We start from the raw sequence: 20633 nt of genomic DNA, 5'->3' as shown, positions 1-20633 counted from the left end.
TGTGTGTGTGTGTGTGTGTGCACGCGTGCAACTTCCACCTCAGTGCTGTCTGACAATACATAAAATACTGTTATGTAAAGAGTAACGACAATCTGGATTATCTGCCCTCAATGGAATGTGCACTATATTCAACACAGATGACATAAAGTCACGTGTGGACGACTGAAAGGAGAATCTTTACATTTTGCTTCAGTGGAAGCGTGTGCTTGTGCTCCATGTCGTAGGAAATTCTCATAAATGAACGTACTATTGTCACTCTGCCCTTAAACGTCCCTTCACTGTGGATAAGTCAGATATCTTCAGGTTCATGTGAAAGGTACACCACCAGTGTGATACTGTTTCCCAGCATTCCCAAGGTGGTCCACAGAAACAATAGCCTTGTCCATGAGAGCATCCTGCTGGTCCTCCTGGGTCAGGACCTGAATACAGCGTTTGTCCAGACTGGCAGATTAGAGCAGAGAGGTTCTAATGTACATTACACCTCGCAGCTCCGCAAGTGAACAATGAAGTAGAAGGATGATCCTTTAATCTGTTTGTACACGCTGTTGGAGGATCTGCCAGGACGAATTACCACAGATGGTCATGCTATTTATCTCCCCTGTATGAGGGCAGTCACGGAAATATTATTGTTGGATTTTAGATGGTGTCCAGTGGATACAGAAACCGGGCGTGGGATAAATCCAAGGAAAAACATTCATCAGATGACTTTTTTATGTTCCACCTCATCATTCTGTGTTTAAGGTAATGGTGTTTCGTTGTTCCTCCTCTGAAAGCAGAAGAGGTAAGAACAAAAGAGGAACCCCCCCCCCCCACCCCCATTTAACCTCTTCTAATTAAAGCAGGAGCAAAAACATGTGACAGTTTATGGGCGTGGCACGAGTGACACTGATCACCGGGAGATTTAAAATCCTCAGAAGACGACGCAGAGGAAGGTATTCTGACAGCAGCAAATAGAAAAGAGGAACCACGTTGACGGCAAATTGTGGAGACAGCAAGACAGAGGGCTCCTCCCCTCCCAGACAGAGGATGAACACCAAGACAGCTGTTTCCGATTTCTGGAGCATATATTGCACAACCCACTCGATGGATGCCACAAGTGGCACTCTGTTTCCATAGCATTCATGACATGCACGGGTCATGAGCTTTGCCTCTCTGTGAGTCATAGCGACCCGATCTGTGTTTCCCCATCACTAAACTCACACCAAGACAACCCTTCCGAATTGTAAATCAACGGCTTGAAAATGACCTTCGTGTCACTTAAAGTGCCTCACACGATTGCTTTAATCACCAGTTTACACTCACATTCACTTCGTTCCCGCACTCATGGCGCAACCTTAGGACAAGGGTGACAGGATAGGAACTGTCCGCACACTGGAGGACCTTACTGAGTCACAGCCCCTTCTCGTCTTGTTTTCAAAGATATTCGGTTTACTATCCTGAGAGGAGCAATGGAAAATACACATGATATCCACGTATGTAAGCCTCATTCATGATTAGTAACGCCGTGTGAAGATAATCCATTGCTGTCTTCATTCTTTTGAACACCAACGTGACCAAAGCTCACATACTTTATGGTTGATAATCACCAGGCTAAAGAGGAGACAGATATTATAGGTCAGGCCTTTTCAGGGTCAGAGGGGCTGTCGGAGTCCAGATAGCAGCGAATGTTTGTCCCGAGCGCCGCTGACAACAGAACCTCCCTCAAGCCTTCCTCATCAGATTTGGGCCACAGCAGTATTGTCTGTCACTGAAGTGTCCCCAGATGAGCCCCAAACGTGTGCGAAGACTGATATGTGACTAAAGTTCTGTCAAAACCCTCAGTGTCTTTATGTCTGAAGTACTAGAAATGCAAATACTTTTATCTTTACTGCTCCCTTTGACTCAGTGTTTTCCTCTCTTGACTGCAGCCCCCAAGGCCTTTTCTCTGCCAGCCAAAAAAACATCTGAATATCTGACTTATTTTCATTACAGTTTCCATGAATACGTATCAAATAATTCCTAACGGTCTGTTCCTTTCCTACCATAGCTTTTCCTCTAGTTGTGTTGCTTCCAAAGGTGTATTTTCAACTAAATGCACTTATCCAATCACATTTCACCCATCAGTTGTTGCTGGTCAAAGAAATGTCCCTGGAGGCCTTCACAATCAGTTCTACAGCCCCTGTAGCAGAAAATAAGTGTCGATCCAACTGTTGCTTTCACCCAGTGGTTCCTCAACTTTCTCTGCTGGTACATAAGAACATGTATGGTACATAACCAATCAGATTGTGAGTTCTGGACACTAAGACCAGTCAATCACTCAGTCAATCAATCTTCATTTATAAAGCACTTTTCATTGCCTAACCATCTACCAGGAGTACGGTAACGTCATCATATTCACACCGTTTGATCGGATAGTCGTAGCGTGTGGAAGCAGTTAGCGTAGCATAGCATAGCAACTAGCACAGTGGATTTAATAGCTGTTTTGTCACCTCACAAGCCATTTTTCAAGATGGAATTTTCAAGAAAAGCTGGACATTGAGCGGCGAATTCAACCGTCCAGTAAGTCTTTGTTTTTTAACGGAGAAGTGAGTGGAAAATTATGCAGAACCTGGCTGCCGCTTGTAGCGAACGATGACAATCCCTGAGAACCGTACAAATAAAACTAAAAAAAAACATGGCGGCTACATTTTACAAGAGAATATATATATACCTGTTACAATATTGAATATTGCTAGAAAAGGGACTGGGTGCTGCTGTGCAATATGTTTTGTGTGTTTGTGTGTGTGTGTGTGTATGTGTGTGTCACTTGGCTGAGAGTGCTGGGAAGGAGGACATGGCTCTTGGGTAGAAACGTCACAGCCCTGAACCTCCTTCCCTGAAGCCAGCGTCCCTTTCCTTTCCTTCAGTCGCGCCTTTATATGCTGATGACCCATGGCTTCTGACAAGGAAACACAGATTCTTCTGTGTTCTGCGCTGTCATATTGTCTGTACATAATGTACCTTAAAACAGATCCAGCATGTCCTTCTGGAAATTCCTGCTGCGCAAACAAATCCAGTCCTACTTCTTTTATACTGTTGCTTGTCGTAGCTTTGGTGTCTGATAGTAAAATAATGATTTTTATTCTGTTTTAAACAAAGAAACCTATTAGTAGTCCCATAAGGGTTCATTTTCAGGAGGCAAGTATTGCTCGTTGTCATCCCATCCACCAAATTGTTAATTCTCACACCTACTATTTATGATATTACAGTTTACGTGTTGTCCTGCTTTTATTTCGCGTGTTGCTGAAATGAGAGGTAATGGACAGATGACAAGTGTGACAAGTGTTTCCGGGACGTTTGGTCAGTCTCGTTTTGTAAAACCAACACAATTGTATTGATTCATTCATCCTTGAGGTCAACAACCAGCAAATGGGACTTTGTAGAGTGACTAATTATGCTGTATGCTGTGTGTGTGTGTGTGTGTGGTGTGTGTGTGTGTGTGTGTGTGTGTGTTCTTTTTCTAAACACGTGATGTCATTTGTACACAACATGCAAGGGGTCGGATATTTTGGTGTCGCAATGACCTGATGTCGCTTTTGACATCAGATGGATTTTTTTTTTCAGGACAACCTTCTGCCTCCATCGACAAACAGCGTCACACTTGGTGCTAATCGCAACAGCTGAGCACAGAAATGAGCCAGCGCATGGCCGTTCTGCGGGCCCGGCAACTGTCCCCCGACTGCATCGATGTCACTGGCAACCGAGAGGTGACCTTGACAATCAGGTGGCCGCTGTGCTTGCCATTATAAAACCACTGAGTCTGACCTGTAAAACCTTATAAATATAAATATATATGATTGATATGAATGTTGGACTGTGCGTGTGTGTGTGTGTGTGTGTGTGTGTAATTTGATGATAATTAGCATCACAATAAACAAATTCTTCAGACCGCAGTGTTGCCAGGTGAGAAATCTAGGACCAGAGACTCAAAATTATCATATTTTGAGGGAAACTAAGGGGAAACACCCTTCTGTGTCAAGGCTTGAGTACTTCAGGATTCACGATTTTTGTGAAGCACATATCAAGGTTTGTGTCAGTGATGTATGTTGTGACTAGTGATGGCCTTCTGACATCAGTGCTCTGATACAAGCTTTTAATATACTCCGACACAAGCTTTTAAGGCCACGTCCACACGTACCAAGACAATATCTCGCCCCCCGTCTTCCTTGGAATTGTATTGAAACAGAATATGATGACAGTGGCTTGTGTCAGTAAATCACAATGGTTTGTGTGGAGCAGTAATGGAGTTGAACTGCTGCTGCTGCTACAAACTCACGCTCAACTACGAGGTGCAAGAAAGTGTTGACTGGGATTCGTGCCAGTCTAAATACTGTATATGGACTTGACCAAGGCACAGTATCCAATGGAGTCAACAGAAGACTTCAGTCAGGATACCAAGTCCATTTGGAAAACCCAGGTGACCTACAAAAATTAAAAAAAAAATACACCCTACACCCAATCAGCCTGCACACCGAGTTGGACAACACACACATCCACCTACACGGGGCTCAAAGAAAGAAACCCTGGTGTCATTCACAGCTGCAAAACCACGTAGAGCATTTCATGTGAACCTCAGTCACGACTGTAGCTATGGATCGATGAGACGCAACAATGGCGGTCATGTCGGGCTTACCTTGATTCTCATCTTCCAATCCTTGAGACTCCCCTCCATCAGTCCGCTGTCCTCGGGACCTCTTGTCATTTGTAAGAGAGCTTGTGAAGCGACGACTAACATTGCGTACATAGACCGTTCTCTTTGTTTTCAGGTTAGCTGCTTATTTTTCATTTCTGAAGCGACGGAATTGTTCATCCCAGTTATTTTGTGCTGCATTTGCGTGTTCCGTGCGCTTGTGAAACTCTGAGGACAGTCTTGCCCAATGGGAAATGTAGGATCGATTATTTTAACAGAGACTTCTTTGAGGGAAAGAAATTATCGTGCACCCGTCAGGAGCGTCTAGGTTTCCACCTGGCAGCCACAGACCGTAGAAGTCAGGGCCGCATTTTATGTGTACTTTTACTTCAAAGCCTGCTTTGATGTGTAAAACGATACATGACCAATGACATACAATCCTGTCTTACATGTTAGATATGTGCTGTTGGGCCTGCGACAAAATACAAACTTCACACCTGTAGGATATTTCATTCAGTATCATCATTACAAACAAATAACAATAATAATAATTCATTATTACTACACAAAGAATTAGCGATTAAAATGGTAACAGTAAATATATAGTCATTACCTTATTCAAATCATTAAAAGCCAGCATAGGTCAACGGAATACTGTGTTCTCAGTTAAAATTAACATCATCTGGAGAACACTTCTACATGGAGGAATGCAGTTAAGAACGTTGCATCTAGGTCTGTTGACCATTAGGATTGACCCCAACAGATAACTTTGAGGAAAGAAGGAATGAAGTAAACAACAACTCTGTTAACGGCGGACAGAGATATCAGAGAGTCATTGAAGTGTCTAGAGTAAATACAATAAAACTCTAAGTTACAGCTTTCACAAGGAGGACCTGCATCGCATGAGGAGTCAGATGGCGACGACCAATCAGCAGAGGATACATCCGGAGAGGATCATTAACACCATGAAGAACAGCCAATGAGAAGAAGACACATCCATCTGCATAATTCTAACTTTGTATTATAACACACTGGGTCAGGGAAATCTAGTCAGTCAGACTTCGCGAACTGACACGCTTTGTTGTTGGTCAGGGACTCGAAGATCAGGCCCAGAGCTCTGTTTACTACATTTTGACTGATGGATTAAAACTGATTTATGCCCAAATAGCTTCTCCTATCGCTTCATTTAAAGAACACGCAGGATCCACTCACACAAAGTAAGAAGGGTAAATAGGGTAATAGGAGATCGGATCCAACACACCGTGGTTCCTTCTGAACATGGTTTAGTGAAAGTTATTGAAGTATGACCAGTAACTACAGTATTTATGCAGTATGTTGAGGGCTGCAGTTGAACACGTTACCATGCCAACAGCACCATGGGAGACCCTGATGTGACAGACACCTCAGATTTGACTGACAGACTGATAAACGTTGTGGTTTTCTTCGTTGCCTCCTTGTAGTTTAGCACCGGCTGAGTTATTTGTTTCCAGGAAAACAGCCGAGGACTCGACGGTGTGAGGAGAGACGGGGTTTCTTCTGAAATGAAAGTCGTATGACAATGACTTTGATGTTCCACCTCTTCAGTATTTTTGTTGTTTATTGTGATTCTCATGAATTCATCGTGGAAAGAAACATCAGTTCAAACGGAAACCTCCCGTACATTCATAATCGTTTTTACTTTGTGTGTGGAACATGACATCACTAACCGTGGCTTTTCGACGTCACTGATGGTCTCTGGTAGCTTCTCGTTCAGTGTTTCAGGAAGCAGCAGAGATGTCAGGCCAGACGTGATAGCCACCATGGAGATGATGATCTGAGGAAGAAGGGTCCACACATCCTCCAGCAGCAGGATCAGCGGCGCGATGGCAACTCCCAGACGACTTATGAAGGAGGTGTAAACCCATACCTTTCTGTCTGGTGACACAGAATAGATGAAGTCTGAAATCTGGGGCTCCATTGAATGAACATGTGGTTTAGATAGAAGATAAGACTTCAAAAGTATATTAGATGTGTATCTGATGTTGTGATGTCATCATTGATATGTCATATATTCTGCAGGAACATCAGGTCCTATGTTATATGTGTACATTCCGCCCACAATCATGACATCACTTCTCCTTCTTATCACTCAGTCAGGTCGTCTGCCAAATAATTAGTCCTAGTTTATTGGTGCATTCACTGAACACAGAGGTCTGTCTGAAGAGAGGAGTGACATCACAGTGTCCAGCTGACTCTGCTGTGTCAGTGATGGCTATCAACTGGGCCGACTGAAACTAACCTGATAGTTGTGGGGTAGAGCTCAGTCGTGTAGGAAGACAGTGGTGAAGGAGGCTTCTGAAAAGCCTTTTCCAAGAATGGCGACAACTGCACGAACTTGCCACAGATCTACAACAAACACACATATTTAAGGCCTCATGTGCTGCTGTCATTATTAATTGTTGCTGTCAGTGATAATGCACTTTTTTTGCAACATCAGTGTGAATCCAATCAACCCAAACAAAACGTGTATTTGAACCCGCTAACCATTAAACCGAAAACAGAAAAACGTATACAAATGTGTAAACAGAAATCATAAGTGTCATAATCTGAAACCTTTTGGAATGAAGATGTTGATGACGATGCAGGTTCCTGTTAGCAACAGGGTCCCCGCTTGGCACCTCCTCCGTCCGATGACGTTGAGGAAATAATAGATCATCAGTTTAGCAGGAACCTCAATTGCAGCATAGATGAAGTGTGTGAGATACACGTTCAGACCGAATCCAGTGATGTTTAGGCTGATTCCGTAATAAGTTGAGGCAAACGCCGTACCTACAGAACACAAAGAACACGTCAAATGACGAGCAGACACTAAAGATCAGATCCACCTTCTCCGTGCTGAGCTGCGTCCATAGGGGGGTCAGCTCACCTGGTGTTTGGGGGGCCCTGGTGCTTACTTTATGCTGTGTCGGGACCTTGCTTAGGGCTCTGGACTATAAATTACTTTTAAGACTCAGGGTACTGATTACTTTAAGACCCCCCCCCCCGCCCGGCCAAGTGCATAATTCAGCCTTGCTAATGAGTGTTTGAAATTTACTGGCAGCAAAATGAGGATCTCAGTTGTCCCAGGACATTAGAACGGGAGTGCATCTGGTATGTCTGTGGAGGTGGTCCAGGGCTACTTGTAACCTTGATTCACTGATGAGACATTAACAGCTAATAAAACGTCAGTGTTTGTCCTCGAGCGAGACACAGAACCCCAAATGTTGAGCTGTGTCACGTTGCACACGGTGACGTCCACTATGTCTGTAACATGATATTTGCTGTGCGTGCCAGTTTACAAGTCCGTCATAGATAATGATAACATCCATGTTAGTCAACTGAAGTGTTTCTATTGGAATTGGTTAATCAGCTCTAGACAACCACTGTCAGGTGTGACATGTTTGTTTGGTGTCAACCGCACACTCGGTTGTAATTTGAAGCTTTGCAGGAACCCACCACACAATCCCCATCAGCAGCGTTAGCTGTCTCATCTTTGGGGTCTGAACTAGTTGGAGGTAGGTGTTCTTGTCCTGCTTTTCCCAGAGTTGAATGTTGGATAATGTCTGTGGAGACGTAGAGAGATTGAAATGTTAGTAAGTGAGCAAGTTCATCACTTTAAGATAACTTTGGGGCTTTGAAAAAAGTTCTAATGCTCCCCAGAGGCGAGAGAAAAAAGTTACATCTCACACACGCACACCCACACCCACCCCCAAAGATGTCCGGACAAGCCTGTTTATCAGGTTGTCTGTATATAGTCTCTACATTTCATGTCTAAAAGAACAACACAATGAAAGTAGGAATGACAGACTTTGCACATTCTCAGTCTGAAGTCTGATGGAAATAATAATAGAAATTCTGATGGATGTAAACTGTTGGCGTGGTTTTGTGAAGGGGCTCTTGGTCGACAGTTTTATAGTGTGTAAACAGTGAGCTGTGGATGTGTGTCTGTGGACCATCGACGAAAAAAAGAAACGTGAGGGGTGGACAGAACATTCTCATTCATTTACCTCGTATTTCAGGTCGGATGATAGTTTTTGTTTCTTGTTGACCTGCGAACATCTGTCGAGGTAAAACTGGGCCTTTTCCACTTTACCTTTGGCTAAAAGCCACCGGGCAGATTCAGGAATCCACCTGAAAGATAAAAGAAGAAACATTCATACTCAACGAACGTTCATCACATGAAATGAAGGAAGAATATACGAGAACATGTCTGCAGAGGACAAAACGGCCATCCTGGTACGCGAAATCAAGACATACAGGGAAATAACGTACCACCAGGTCAAAATGGCAAAACCCAGGGGGCTGTGACAACCATGATGAGCGGCCGCCAGTCATTGAAAAGGAAGGCGAGCGCAGCCAGCAGCATGTTTCCCACCGACCACACCAGGCTGCCGATCACACCGATCAGCGACCTGTGATCTGTGTCAACCCACTCAATGGCTGCAGGCCAACAAAGAGGAATTAGAGCACATATGACAACAGTTGGGTCCAATTCCTCTTTAAAATCTTTATCAGCCCACGGCGCCAACGGCTTCCCCACTGCTCACTGAGAACTATGGAGATGATGCTGATTCCTGTCAGCCCAAAGCCGGTGAGAAATCTCAGCACTGCAAACATGATGTAGGAGTTGGCAAATGTGCTGGAAAAGGCGAACACGATCGAAAGGATGTAGGAGGCCAGAAGACAGGTCTTCCTCCCATACCTAGAAAACAGACCAAAAAAGACACACTGGAAGAACAATGTAGACTGTAAGGGAGCTGACTCAACCATTAAATAACACGTTACACACATACTTATCACACCAAAAACCCAAACGCGATGGCGCCGATCATCACTCCCATGAAGAAGATGGTGCTGGTGGTTTTATTCAGGTGTTTTTGGTCACAGACGAGGTCCCACTGGAACAGAAGATCGTGGGATGCCGTGCACAGATTTAGCATTAACAACAGGTCCTGTGTGAAAGGTTTTTGCAGTGAATGTTCAACAATGTGCAGTTAATCTTTCTATGTGAAAGCAAACACTGACTGAAAAGATGCTCACAGACACTCTGCCAGGAGTGACCTGAAGAATCATATTAACGTCCACAAAGTAGGTGAAAGAACATTTACAATTTTGGGGGCACATCGGTTTAGAATCGTATATTTTGTTGGTGGTGGTCTGCACTCACTAGGACCTGAGGTCAGCTGTCAAAGCAGCCATTGAACCTCCTGGGTTTGGTACAGGTCACATTTATAACCTTCTTCGTTCATCATCTTCCGTTTGCTCCTGCTAAGATGGGCAGGTCATGCTGGAGCCAGCTGTTTTCAAGGACTGTGGGTGAAGGTCGTTGTCAGATCACGTTACTCCCCTCAACAGCACAGAGCATGTGTGCAGTGACCAGGCGACCTGCTGTCCACATTATAGTACTTCAGTAAGAGTGTTGGTACCTCTGTTGCCAAGGTGGAGCTGAAGCTGGAGTTGTAAAACACCCATCCACTCCGACAATGGACTGTTGGCAGCTCGGCGCTGTCTGAGATGTTGGACAGGAGCTGAAACTGAGGTTCTGCAAACATCTCACAGGACTGCAGGGCTCCATCTCCTCTCACGGGGATGCTGACGGACAGTTTCTGCGACAGAGTCAAGTTCCTGAAGCGTCCGGCATCGTCCTCCAGCGAGCTGATGTCACAGCGGTGCGGCGGGATGGCGGCAATGAAATTGTTCAGTAAAAAGTGACAGGGCAGAACTATTCGAGGGGAGCAGAGCAGGACGATCATGATGATTTGGAAAAGTCCAAAGCCATCAATTTCCTCCAGGATAGTCTCAAACTTCATCCTTCTGAAAACAAAGTCAGGCCTCAGGGTGACAAGGACACATCAAGTTAGGATGAGAAGAAAAACAAACATTCCTCACCTGCGTAAGACAAGTAATGACAGGACTGCTGAAGTGTCGGAGCAAGACTGATCTGATTGTCCTCATGTGAATGACCTTTGGACAAAAGGTTGTTAAATATTGCAAACAGTTACTTATTAAGCAAAGACCTGCATTTTTCAAGGTATCTGTCTGCAGATGCACAAGGGTGCAGAGAATAACCCAGAGATTCACTGCTGAGTCATCAGTAAATCCATCAACAGTTTTGTTGACAACAGTTTTGTGATCTAAACCCCACATTCTTCGACTTGCAACTGAAAACAGGGTCACCGATCATCTGCTTCTATTCTTATTTGACATTTACATATCAGGTTTTTATTAAAAGGAGCAAGAGTTTTTTTTGTTTTTTTACAAAAACAGTTGTTTAGTTGTTAAATTGTAGAAAAAAATGCAGTCTTTATTCACAAACCACAGATATTCAGTGACAGCAGCTGGTCAGCTGTTTTTCTTTCTTTTTTTTTTAGAAGTACAACTCAGTTGAAGTCACAGCGGTGCCAACATGCAGGGGTTTACATACTGTATATGCAGTATATTTCACTTACGTCATAGCAACATGAATCCATGCACTGTCTGCTTTTGTCCAGCAGGTGGAGCTGCAGCCTCCCATAATGACTAAAAAAGACCAGTGCAGAACAAAACCAGCTGCACACAGAGATCTTAGTTACTCTTCATGCACACAGTTTAAAAACATGAAAATGTGTCTGTATTATAATTAAAAAAAAATGATGATGAAAGAAAAAAATACTATTAGAATTAATTTTTACCAATGAATAGGTTTTGCTTTGCTCCAATTCATTCATTCATTCATTCATTCATTCATCCATCTTCTCCTGCTAGCTCCGGTCAGAGGTCACAGTCGAGCTGGAGCCGCCCCCCGCTGTCAAAGGGTGAATGTCAGATGTACAACCTGGACAAGTCACCAGCTCAGTAGCGCCACATGAAAAACCGTTCACACTCACATTCATACCTACGGGCAGTTTATAGCAGCTCATTCACCTTTGCATTTTTGGAGGTGGGAGGAAGCCGGAGAACCGGAGAAAACGCACACAGACACGGGGAGCGTCTGTAAACCCCACACGTTTTATGGATGAACTGAAAAACTGCACTCTCATGTTTGATGTCTGAATTAACATTTTGCCGTGCATCTTGTTCTCTTACATAGAAATCATGTCGCTGATGGACACAACGTGTGTGTGTAGGGAGAGAGTGAGAGCTCTAATTTTTTTCGCCTGCTAGCTCACATTTTAACCAACGACCAAGTTACGTGTTACGGTTCATATCATTTCCTGCTGAATTTGTCCTGTTGACTGTCAGTGAAATTAGTTTATGAGCTTTTCAGAGGCACCACAAACTCTCAATATTCATAAAATTGACTGACGCAACACACACACACACACACACACACACACACACACACACACACACACACACAGTGTTCCTAGCAGCAGACAAACATTCTCATGAGAAAGCTGTTTTTTTTTTTTGTTTGTTTTTAAACCCACCGGAAGCCAAACAGACGACTTTGTTTGTGGCTTTTCACTCAAACACCATCTCTGCCCTCTGTCTGTGTGCGTTCCTCCTCACAGGAAGTGATCTGAAGGTCACCCAGAGGTCAGAGGAGGCAGATAGATGTATTCAGAACGCACCCAGCGCTGGAGTCCGTCTCCAAAGACAGACACACTCACACCTGTGGACAAATTAGACCAATAGAACATCACCGTGTGTAAATAAATTAGAGTGATGTCTGTGTCATCTTGTGCGTCTGTCCTTCACTTACATAACTGGGGACATTCGAACCAGTTATTGCCCTGAAAAGACTTGGTTTTATATTTGTGAAGAAGGTCCATATTTAGTTTGATTCTGTTTACTGATGGTGGAAAATTGTTGCACTCCTCTGCACATTTTCCCATCAAAAGGCTCACTGTTGGATATTTTCCTCATCGAGCCAGGCTGTTCTGTGAAGGAGTCAAAGCATGAGGACGACTGAGCGATCATTGCATAAGCGCTTTTGTCTCAGCGCTTCCCAGATCAGAACAATTGCTGAAAACACAATTCTGGGCTGGAGGATTGCAATTTCACCAAACATTGTGTTTCCGACCAAGTTCCCACACAAAGACAAAGCCAAAATACGACACAGGACTGTTCATTTGCCAGTTGGACTGTGACGTAAGATATCATTGTGCTGTTTTATCGCAGCGCTGCCAATGTGGTCTGATTCCTCTTGAGTCACGCACGTTGGATTAGACCGGCTACTTAAAATGGACAAAACGTTTGTATGTTGGTATGTTACAGACGTCACATGTACTTATTACACACTAGTATGGGTTTTTGAAGAAGATGTTACTTGTCAATGTTTAACCAATCTTAGAGAGACCTTTTGGAGAATTCATGTCATCAGGACATTTTCCATCTGATGTGACTGAATGGGACCCCCACCATGTTTTTCCAACCTACAGGACACAGACAGTGTTAGAATGTACATGATACACCTCGTAGGTTACAATCCAAACATCAATGCTCAAAACTCTTACATGGAAACTTGATGTTTGTTTGCTGGGGGACTTGAGCTGCAATCAGGAGGTCAGCCCAGCTGAAGCGTCTCAGTGTCTTGGGATTGGATCAGAACATAAACACAATGTCCCCGGATCAGCGTTTTGGACAAATGTCTTGAGACATGCCGGGGTCCCCAAGGAGTGACATTTGAGAGGACTGACATGTGAAAGGCCTTGGTCAGCTCACAGTGTGACACAGCTGCGGTACTGCTCACTGTAACTCACTGTAGTAACGTAATCATACTGTTTCTCCGTTGTCAAATAGTTTTCTAGGTACAACGACCTCTTCAGAGCTCTGGGCGGGTGTCACACATTTCATTTCCTCCGGTGCTTGTAGTTATGTCATGTAAACTGACGTCGTGCACAGTTTTTTGTTTTTTTTGGGGGGGGGGTGAATGTGCAATAAAAAGTGTTTGCAAAATTACACATTAATTCAGATTTGCAAACAGCGTCAAAAATTTAGTGTGAATCATTTGATTACGATATGTGTACATATAACACACACACACACACACACACACACACACACACAGAGTCACAGAGGGAGAGTAAGATCAATATGCTTTAATAGGATATCAGTGCAGAAACACAAACTTCTGATAGGGTTAAAGTCCCCATTTAGTAATAACATTGATTATATGATAATAACAACAATACGATCATAAGGATTTTCAGCATATAAAAATGCAGAATCAGCTAGTATAACTGTAGTTTATGACACTGACCAAACATAACACGAGAGGCTGAACATGGATCCCAGAAAGAAAAACAAAAACCCTGTTACACAAGATGCAAGACAAAATGCTGATATTCTCTTCAGACGTGGAATAAATGATGTGGATTTGCTGGTTGGGGGCGGAGGGGCCTTCAGGTTGCACAGTTTGTTGAGCACGAGTACTGGTGATGAACCCTCGACGGTTAAACAACAGACAAGATGTTTGGAGGTTAGCATCTATTCCACTAGCGTTTGCTTTTATCAAAATATTGTGATTATTATTTAGTCCAAATCAAAGAATCATAACCTATATTGGTCATTGGAATTGGAAGAATTATGTCACATAATGGTCACATAAGCAAGAGATAACTCAAACACGTTCGTACCGATTTCCAACTTTAAACATCAGTAGAACAGTTGCCAGCTCCTGCTAGAATTCTATTTATTTAAAATCAACTTCCATAAAGCCAACTCTTTCACATACATGGACACAGTTTACCTAAAACCTCTTCATTTGCTAAAAAAAAAAAGAAGAAGAAGATGAAGAAGATCCACCTGAGGTGGAGTTTGTCTTAATTTAACTTCTCTCTGTTCTAGTTTACAGACCAAATATGTCAAATATGCAAATAATGTAAAGCCTGTCGGCTGTTGCTGTGTCACCAAAAAGGGGGAAAAGGAGAAGATGGAGGTCGTGTTGAGTGTTGAGAGAGATGTGCGTCAGTGGGCAGGCTGCGCAGCATGCATCTCTCTGCACCAGGCACTCAATGCAACAGCACTTTTCTCTCTTCAGGTGACCATTTGGTTTCACTGCTCTAAGCGTCATCTTAACATTTCTTAAAAAAAAACAAAAAACAGTAAACCACAGTTCACAGCCTAGTGAACTCCTCCAGAGGTATATTTTCAATACAACCAAATCTAGACCACATGCAGCTTTGGAACCCATTTCCGTTAAATACCCTCGTCATCACCAGGGGATTCATGGGGTGGGGCTACGTTCCTAAATGGAATGTTAGGAGCTGATTAAAGGCATCCGAGATCTGAGTAGCTTGGAAGGGGTAAATATGTTATCGGAGAGAACTTAGGACAAAAGACCAGCAGACGTTCTAATTGAAAGGACAGTCAAATGACCATTTTCAGTTCAGGTAAAGTTTGAGGAATTTTCTAAAGGTTGCGGGGAGCAAACTGTGCACTTGAAGGGGAGAAATTCCTCATGTTAAGGCACATTATTATTGACCATTAAAGAGAATGTCAGCATCATGCAAAGCAAAGAAAATCTAAATACAGTGTTAGTGGATCCAAGAGATTTAAAAAAAAGCTCTGCAAATGGCACATACGTGGTCCATGAAGCATCATGGCTTTGTACATTCTAAGCAACTGGAGAACGATGTGATTCATTACAAAGCAGAATCACCTCCTTTACAAAAATGCTACATGTTTGAAACTTAGAAAACGGATTCTTCTTAAAATTTCTTTTCCTGTTTGAACTTTTTTCTTTCTCTTCATCGAAATCTCCTGAATGCAAAAACAAAATCAATAGTGGCCAGCCAACAAAGCTGACGCGCATATAGAAGGAGCACGGGAGGAGACGGAACGGCAAAGGATCTGATCCATCCACATCTACAGGGACCAAGTACCAGGACACATGAAACACGACAAAACACCATCTTAGACATGAAAGCTACCTTTAAATATGTAACGTATATGTGTACAACACGCTAGAATTCACAAGCAAAAGTGGTCACCAGGAGACAACTACTTGAAAAATGATTTTACAAAGTACTGGAGAGAAAAAAAGAAAAAATGTGTTACTGACATCGACGTTTGTGGTAGTTGACCCTAACGACCCTAATCGTAGTCCTTCTTGTACTAATATCGTACTGAGGCACCAACTTTCCATCTCTTGTCTGTAGTGTCCTACTTGATCCAGCAGAGGTTCAACAGCTTCACCTCTCTCCAGCGTCAAACCAAAGTGGCATTCGAGCAGCTAAAACGTCCTAATTCTGGCTCTGAAAGGTCCGACCTGCCATTCACATCCCCAGCATGATCCCGTTTGCATGTTCCTACAAGTCTGACGACCACGGACGATCCCCACAGAGACGGACGCTACGTCGAGAGCCACTATAACACACACCAAGTAAAACTCGTCCATGCTTTGTCATAATGCCTCCCAGGCATGGACTTTCATACAGGCATTTGGTGTGATGGAACCACACACGGCCATGATGGCAGAGGTCATGTTATTAGGTTGATGTGTATCAGTACGTGTGAAAGCTGCTAACAAACTGAAAGGTCAATCTCTGTTGGGATCCTTTTTAGGAGGTTGTCAGAAACGTAGACAAATCTGTCAGCAACAACAGAAAAACACACAAAATTGGAACACGGGCTGAACACAAACATTTTTTCTCATGAATTACCATTTATCCCGTGGACAGGACGTTAACATAGCAGAAGGACCATTCAAGGGTTGTACTGGGGACGTGGCAGACTCCGGTTCTACTCAGCAACATGAAAAAGTTTAAAATGAGGGTTGTTGTGTTGTTGTTGGTGTGTTTGTGTGTTATCTTTAATACAACAGGGTGTCAGAGACTTTTAGTTTTTATTCATGACAAACTTTGTGGGTGTATTTCTAATCATCCAGTCACAGTCAACCGGTTTAAAACATCTTTGTTTTGATTTTATCAAATAATTATTAACAGATTTAATCATATTGACAAGTCTGTTGGTTTATTCTTACAGAGGTGGTGGGGAATCCGGGAATTCTAAGAAAAAAATTATCACAAAAAATTAGATATTTTGAAACATTTAAGTATCAACAATAGGTATTCTCAAATAATACATTTAAACACTAAAAAAGAAAAGAGTAGTAGTATTTTTTTCTGGAGTCCTGTGTTGCTGAAAGTGTGTGACAATTTCATCACATGTAAATAAAGGTGCGTTTAAACTATTGACTGAGCGAATAAAACAGGCAAGAAGCATTAACCTTATGAAATAATTGCTCTATTAACATAAACCCTGTTGTCACATACAAAGCAAAACTTTAGAATAATTAACTTAAGAGTAGAATACATGTACTGCAATATATGTTTATTAGTGTCTGTGCGAGACACAAAAATACTATGAACTGATACAGTGTCCCATTGATATAGATTAAATGCTGCGCAGAGATTGGATAAAAAACTACAAGGTCTCCATCAGATAACAGAAGAACTTCTTATAGAATTACCATCACTGAAAACATGCAGATGTTAAAAACTGATCTGTTACAGTGAAGCTGTTACAAGTATTTGGTATTTGATGCATCTCATGCAGCTCCTGGTTTCAACAATTCAGACTCAAACAACCCCCCAAATATCACAGGAACATTTCTGAAACTCCCCACGAGTCGGTCGGAACTGAAGAAGCGTCTGGGATGAGGTCCGGGTTTAAACCAGCAAATTTCAGATTGGTCAAATGCCTCCGATGGAAAGAAATTATGTTAATGAAAACAACTGCATAAAGGATGAAATAAAACCATCCGAGAGAAAACAATAACTAGGTGAAATCCATCGTAGGAATGTGAGGATGCTGGGATCCCCACTGACAAACTGCTGCTCACCTGGGATGTGCCTGAAATGGATTTTAAGAACAAACTGACACACAAACAGTGTATGTTTCATTTCAGTGTATGTCCACGTTCCCAAACTGATGCCGGCTGCATCGTCCCCCACACTGACTTCTTTTTTGTGATTTATCTATTATTGTAGTGATCCTTCTTGCCGTGGACAGAAAGTGTATCTTATCGCTACCCACTCATCAGCAAGCAGAATAAATAAGACTGTTTTTTTTTCTCCTCCAAACACACTGGTTCTGAAACTTGAAACAGCGGTAGTGGGTAGGTCGTTGAACAAAAGGCCTCATGACAACGCCGCCACTGTGCAGCTGGAGCGCTCAGCAGCAGCCAACAGCTGGTCGGTGCCGTTTTGGCTGGACATGTCTGGGCTGTAAAGGCAGTTTGAGTGTTTGAACCCCGCAACCACGACTCCCTTGTTCACACCAAATAACTGAGGTTCACACCGGCTCCTGGCGACCGGTGTGGAGACTCTTTCTTACCACGATGTGACACAAACGGTTGGTGACTGCGGCTGATTCACTGCAGGAGGACTTGGCCTCTCAGGGGGAAAAAAAAAAAAAAAAAAGAGTTCAAGTGGATTAACCCTGATCCCACCTTGCTGAGGTGCATGACTACGACTAAGGGGTGGGGGTGGGTTCTAAATAAGGCAGGATGTGGCTAGGATAGCATTCTGTAGGTGAGTTGGTGACAGGGCTGGAAGAAGGTCCAGGGTCTACTGCAGAGGGTTTGAGCGTGGACCTCTAGGTGGCCTGGTCCAGGGCTCTCAGCAGGTCACAGCCCTGGAGGAGGTGCAGGTTGCCCTGCAGGGGCACGTTGACCTCACAATCGTAGCGGGTCAACTCCGGCAGACAGGAGGGCTCAAACGACGGGCCCAGCAAACGACTAGCAAGACCTGAAGGGAACAAACAAATGGGATTTAGCACCGGCACAAACCCAGAGCGGCCGCTGAGCGCTCTGCGTGTTTCCTTTACCCACCTTTACCGGTTCCTGGATACTGAGACTTCCTGTGTTGTTGCAGAGAGTCGAGGCCTAAGGACATGCCTGCCTGGCATCATCCTCGTCATTCCTGGTTCTGACGAGACATGAGTGAAGTTTACAGGTGTGAAGAGAGAGAAATGACCCTCGGACACTAAACGCACACGGAGAACATACCGGCAAGTGACTCAGCACTGACGCAACGATCCATGGCGGCACAACTGTTGCTCCTCATCTTCTTCCATACGCTCTCAGGTGACGTACCTTCACCCTAGGAGACCAAAACCACGTTCTTATGTTACTACATGAAAACACACATTGAAGGCTTTCTCATCACAGCGCATGGTGTTGACTAATAACTGGAAAGGTGCTGGCTGATGGCTGAATACAAATAATCATCTAGGGGTGTTCTAGGGGCGACGCAGTGGGGCAGTGGTTAGCCCCGTCAGCCCCATAACGATAATATCCCCATCTACGTGTGGGGTCAGCAGGACACTTGATGCCACCAAACACCAGCAGCAGGCGGAAATATCTCATTTGAATTCTTTTGACCTAACTCTGGACCCAGCAAGCAGCACAAATACTGTAAATATTCCAGTAATTCAGCATGTGTGTGTCAGCGTGGGACAGAATCCACCAGGAACATGTACGTGAGGAACTCACCGCCACGTGGGCGAAGGAGCGCTTGATGCTGTTGGCCGCGGCCACTCGAGCGGGACTCATGTCTCTGTAGGCTTGAATGAAATTGTCGATGGACCTGCACGCGGACACACACACACACACACGTTTAAATCTGATGTCAGGACATAAAGGTTTAAACTTCCATCAGCCGTTCTCTGACCTCTGTTTCTGCATCATATGTGACATGCTCTGCTGGCAGGACGGACGCTCCTCTCGTGACAAACGGTCCATCAGCTGCGCCTTGTTGGCGCCTGGCTGTTGTTGGTAGGTTAACAGAGGGTCCGGGGGCCACTGGAGATTCTGCCTGCCACCCATGGAGGACAGAGGGGTGCTGGCAGGCGCTTGGTACGGGGGATTCTGCATGTGCCAGACCATGTAGGACCCTGATGTTGCCTCCAGAGCCTCCTGACCAGAGGCCCCCTTCTCTCCTGCAGCCCAGGACAACGCCGCTTGTGGCTGGGGGTCACCCGGCAGTGAGGACAGGGGCTGGAAGAGGCTGCTGACGGAGCTGAAGCTCTGCTGGGCGCTCTGGTGGGGGATGCTGCTGCTGCCGCCCCCCATGGACCCGACGGGTCGCCCTTCCAGGGGCTCTGACTCAGGGATGATCGGATTCAGCTGGAAATCCTCCCCGTCCATGGGGATGTAAGGCGCCAGCGTCTCCAGGTCCAAGTCACTCAGGTCGCTCTGAAAGAATGGAAATGTTTTATCAGGGTCCGTTCACACGCACTAACAACACACACACACACGTGCACACAGACGTGCACACACACACACACCTCAGTGTTTGTAGGGCTGTTGTTGCTTTCTGTGTCCAGAGCAAACAGTTTCTCGGTCAGCTCCACCTTCATGTCGCTCTCCACTGAGCTGTAGTAATCACCTGGGCTGCTGGGCTGCAGGGGGGAGAGGACAGAACCTTCTTAGGAAAAAAAAAAGGGACATTTTTCTTCAATCTTAAGAGCAAAAAAGAGGAACATGTCAAAGTAATTGTAAAGTTGTTCAGAATTTTCTCCATTTTCTTTGTAAGTTTATTCCTAGAGAAAAAAAAAAACAACCTTGGGGTGAAGGGTATTCTAGAAAGTCTAGTTTTTTCCTCAAATTGAAGACAACCTTGACTTTGTCATCTAATTCGTGCAGGGAAACGGTTAAACCTCTGATATTTTTCAAGGTGGTTGGTTCTAGTTGAATCTCCTCATGGATCCCTCACACCTCACATGAACTCTTATTTCCCTTTTTTTTGGTGTAGGGTCATGTCTGTTAACAGAAGCTGTGAGCGGCTCCCAGCTGATAATTAGTGGTTTATTAGACGCTACATTAAAAAGACAAAGTTTGGACCCGAGGTGGCTCGTCTTCATGTTAACAGAAGGAGCAGATTTACCAGTTACCAACAGCTAATAGTCCTATTTTACATTCAGCTTTTAGTCCATGTCATCTCTCTACCCACGTTCATCAAACTTAGAAAAACACAGATAACCGATAATTGAACACAGCGGGATTCAGTGCAGACAGACACAAGTATAAACGCCGAGG

The 20633-nt window shown here is 44.0% G+C and overlaps 1 protein-coding gene and 1 pseudogene across 1 annotated transcript; both read right to left on the bottom strand.

Annotated features, from left to right (window-relative positions):
* Window positions 1–475: 475 nt before the first annotated feature.
* On the bottom strand, window positions 476–10476 carry LOC144742165 (solute carrier family 22 member 7-like). The gene is given in 14 exon segments (XM_078624649.1): window positions 476–554; window positions 6355–6545; window positions 6547–6562; window positions 6927–6959; window positions 6961–7033; window positions 7241–7445; window positions 7447–7456; window positions 8123–8229; window positions 8674–8797; window positions 8939–8972; window positions 8975–9106; window positions 9214–9368; window positions 9467–9564; window positions 10093–10476. Coding segments are annotated over 14 exon segments (1641 nt in total).
* A 7714-nt stretch (window positions 10477–18190) lies between these two features.
* Window positions 18191–19996, bottom strand: LOC144742168 (endothelial PAS domain-containing protein 1-like; annotated as a pseudogene).
* Window positions 19997–20633: the final 637 nt, after the last annotated feature.

Source organism: Lampetra planeri, unplaced genomic scaffold (assembly GCF_965212315.1).
Source record: "Lampetra planeri unplaced genomic scaffold, kcLamPlan1.2.h2 scaffold_883, whole genome shotgun sequence".
Lineage (NCBI taxonomy): Eukaryota > Metazoa > Chordata > Hyperoartia > Petromyzontiformes > Petromyzontidae > Lampetra > Lampetra planeri.
The sequence above is the reverse complement of the archived record's forward strand: the minus strand, read 5'-3'. Positions and strand labels throughout refer to the sequence as shown.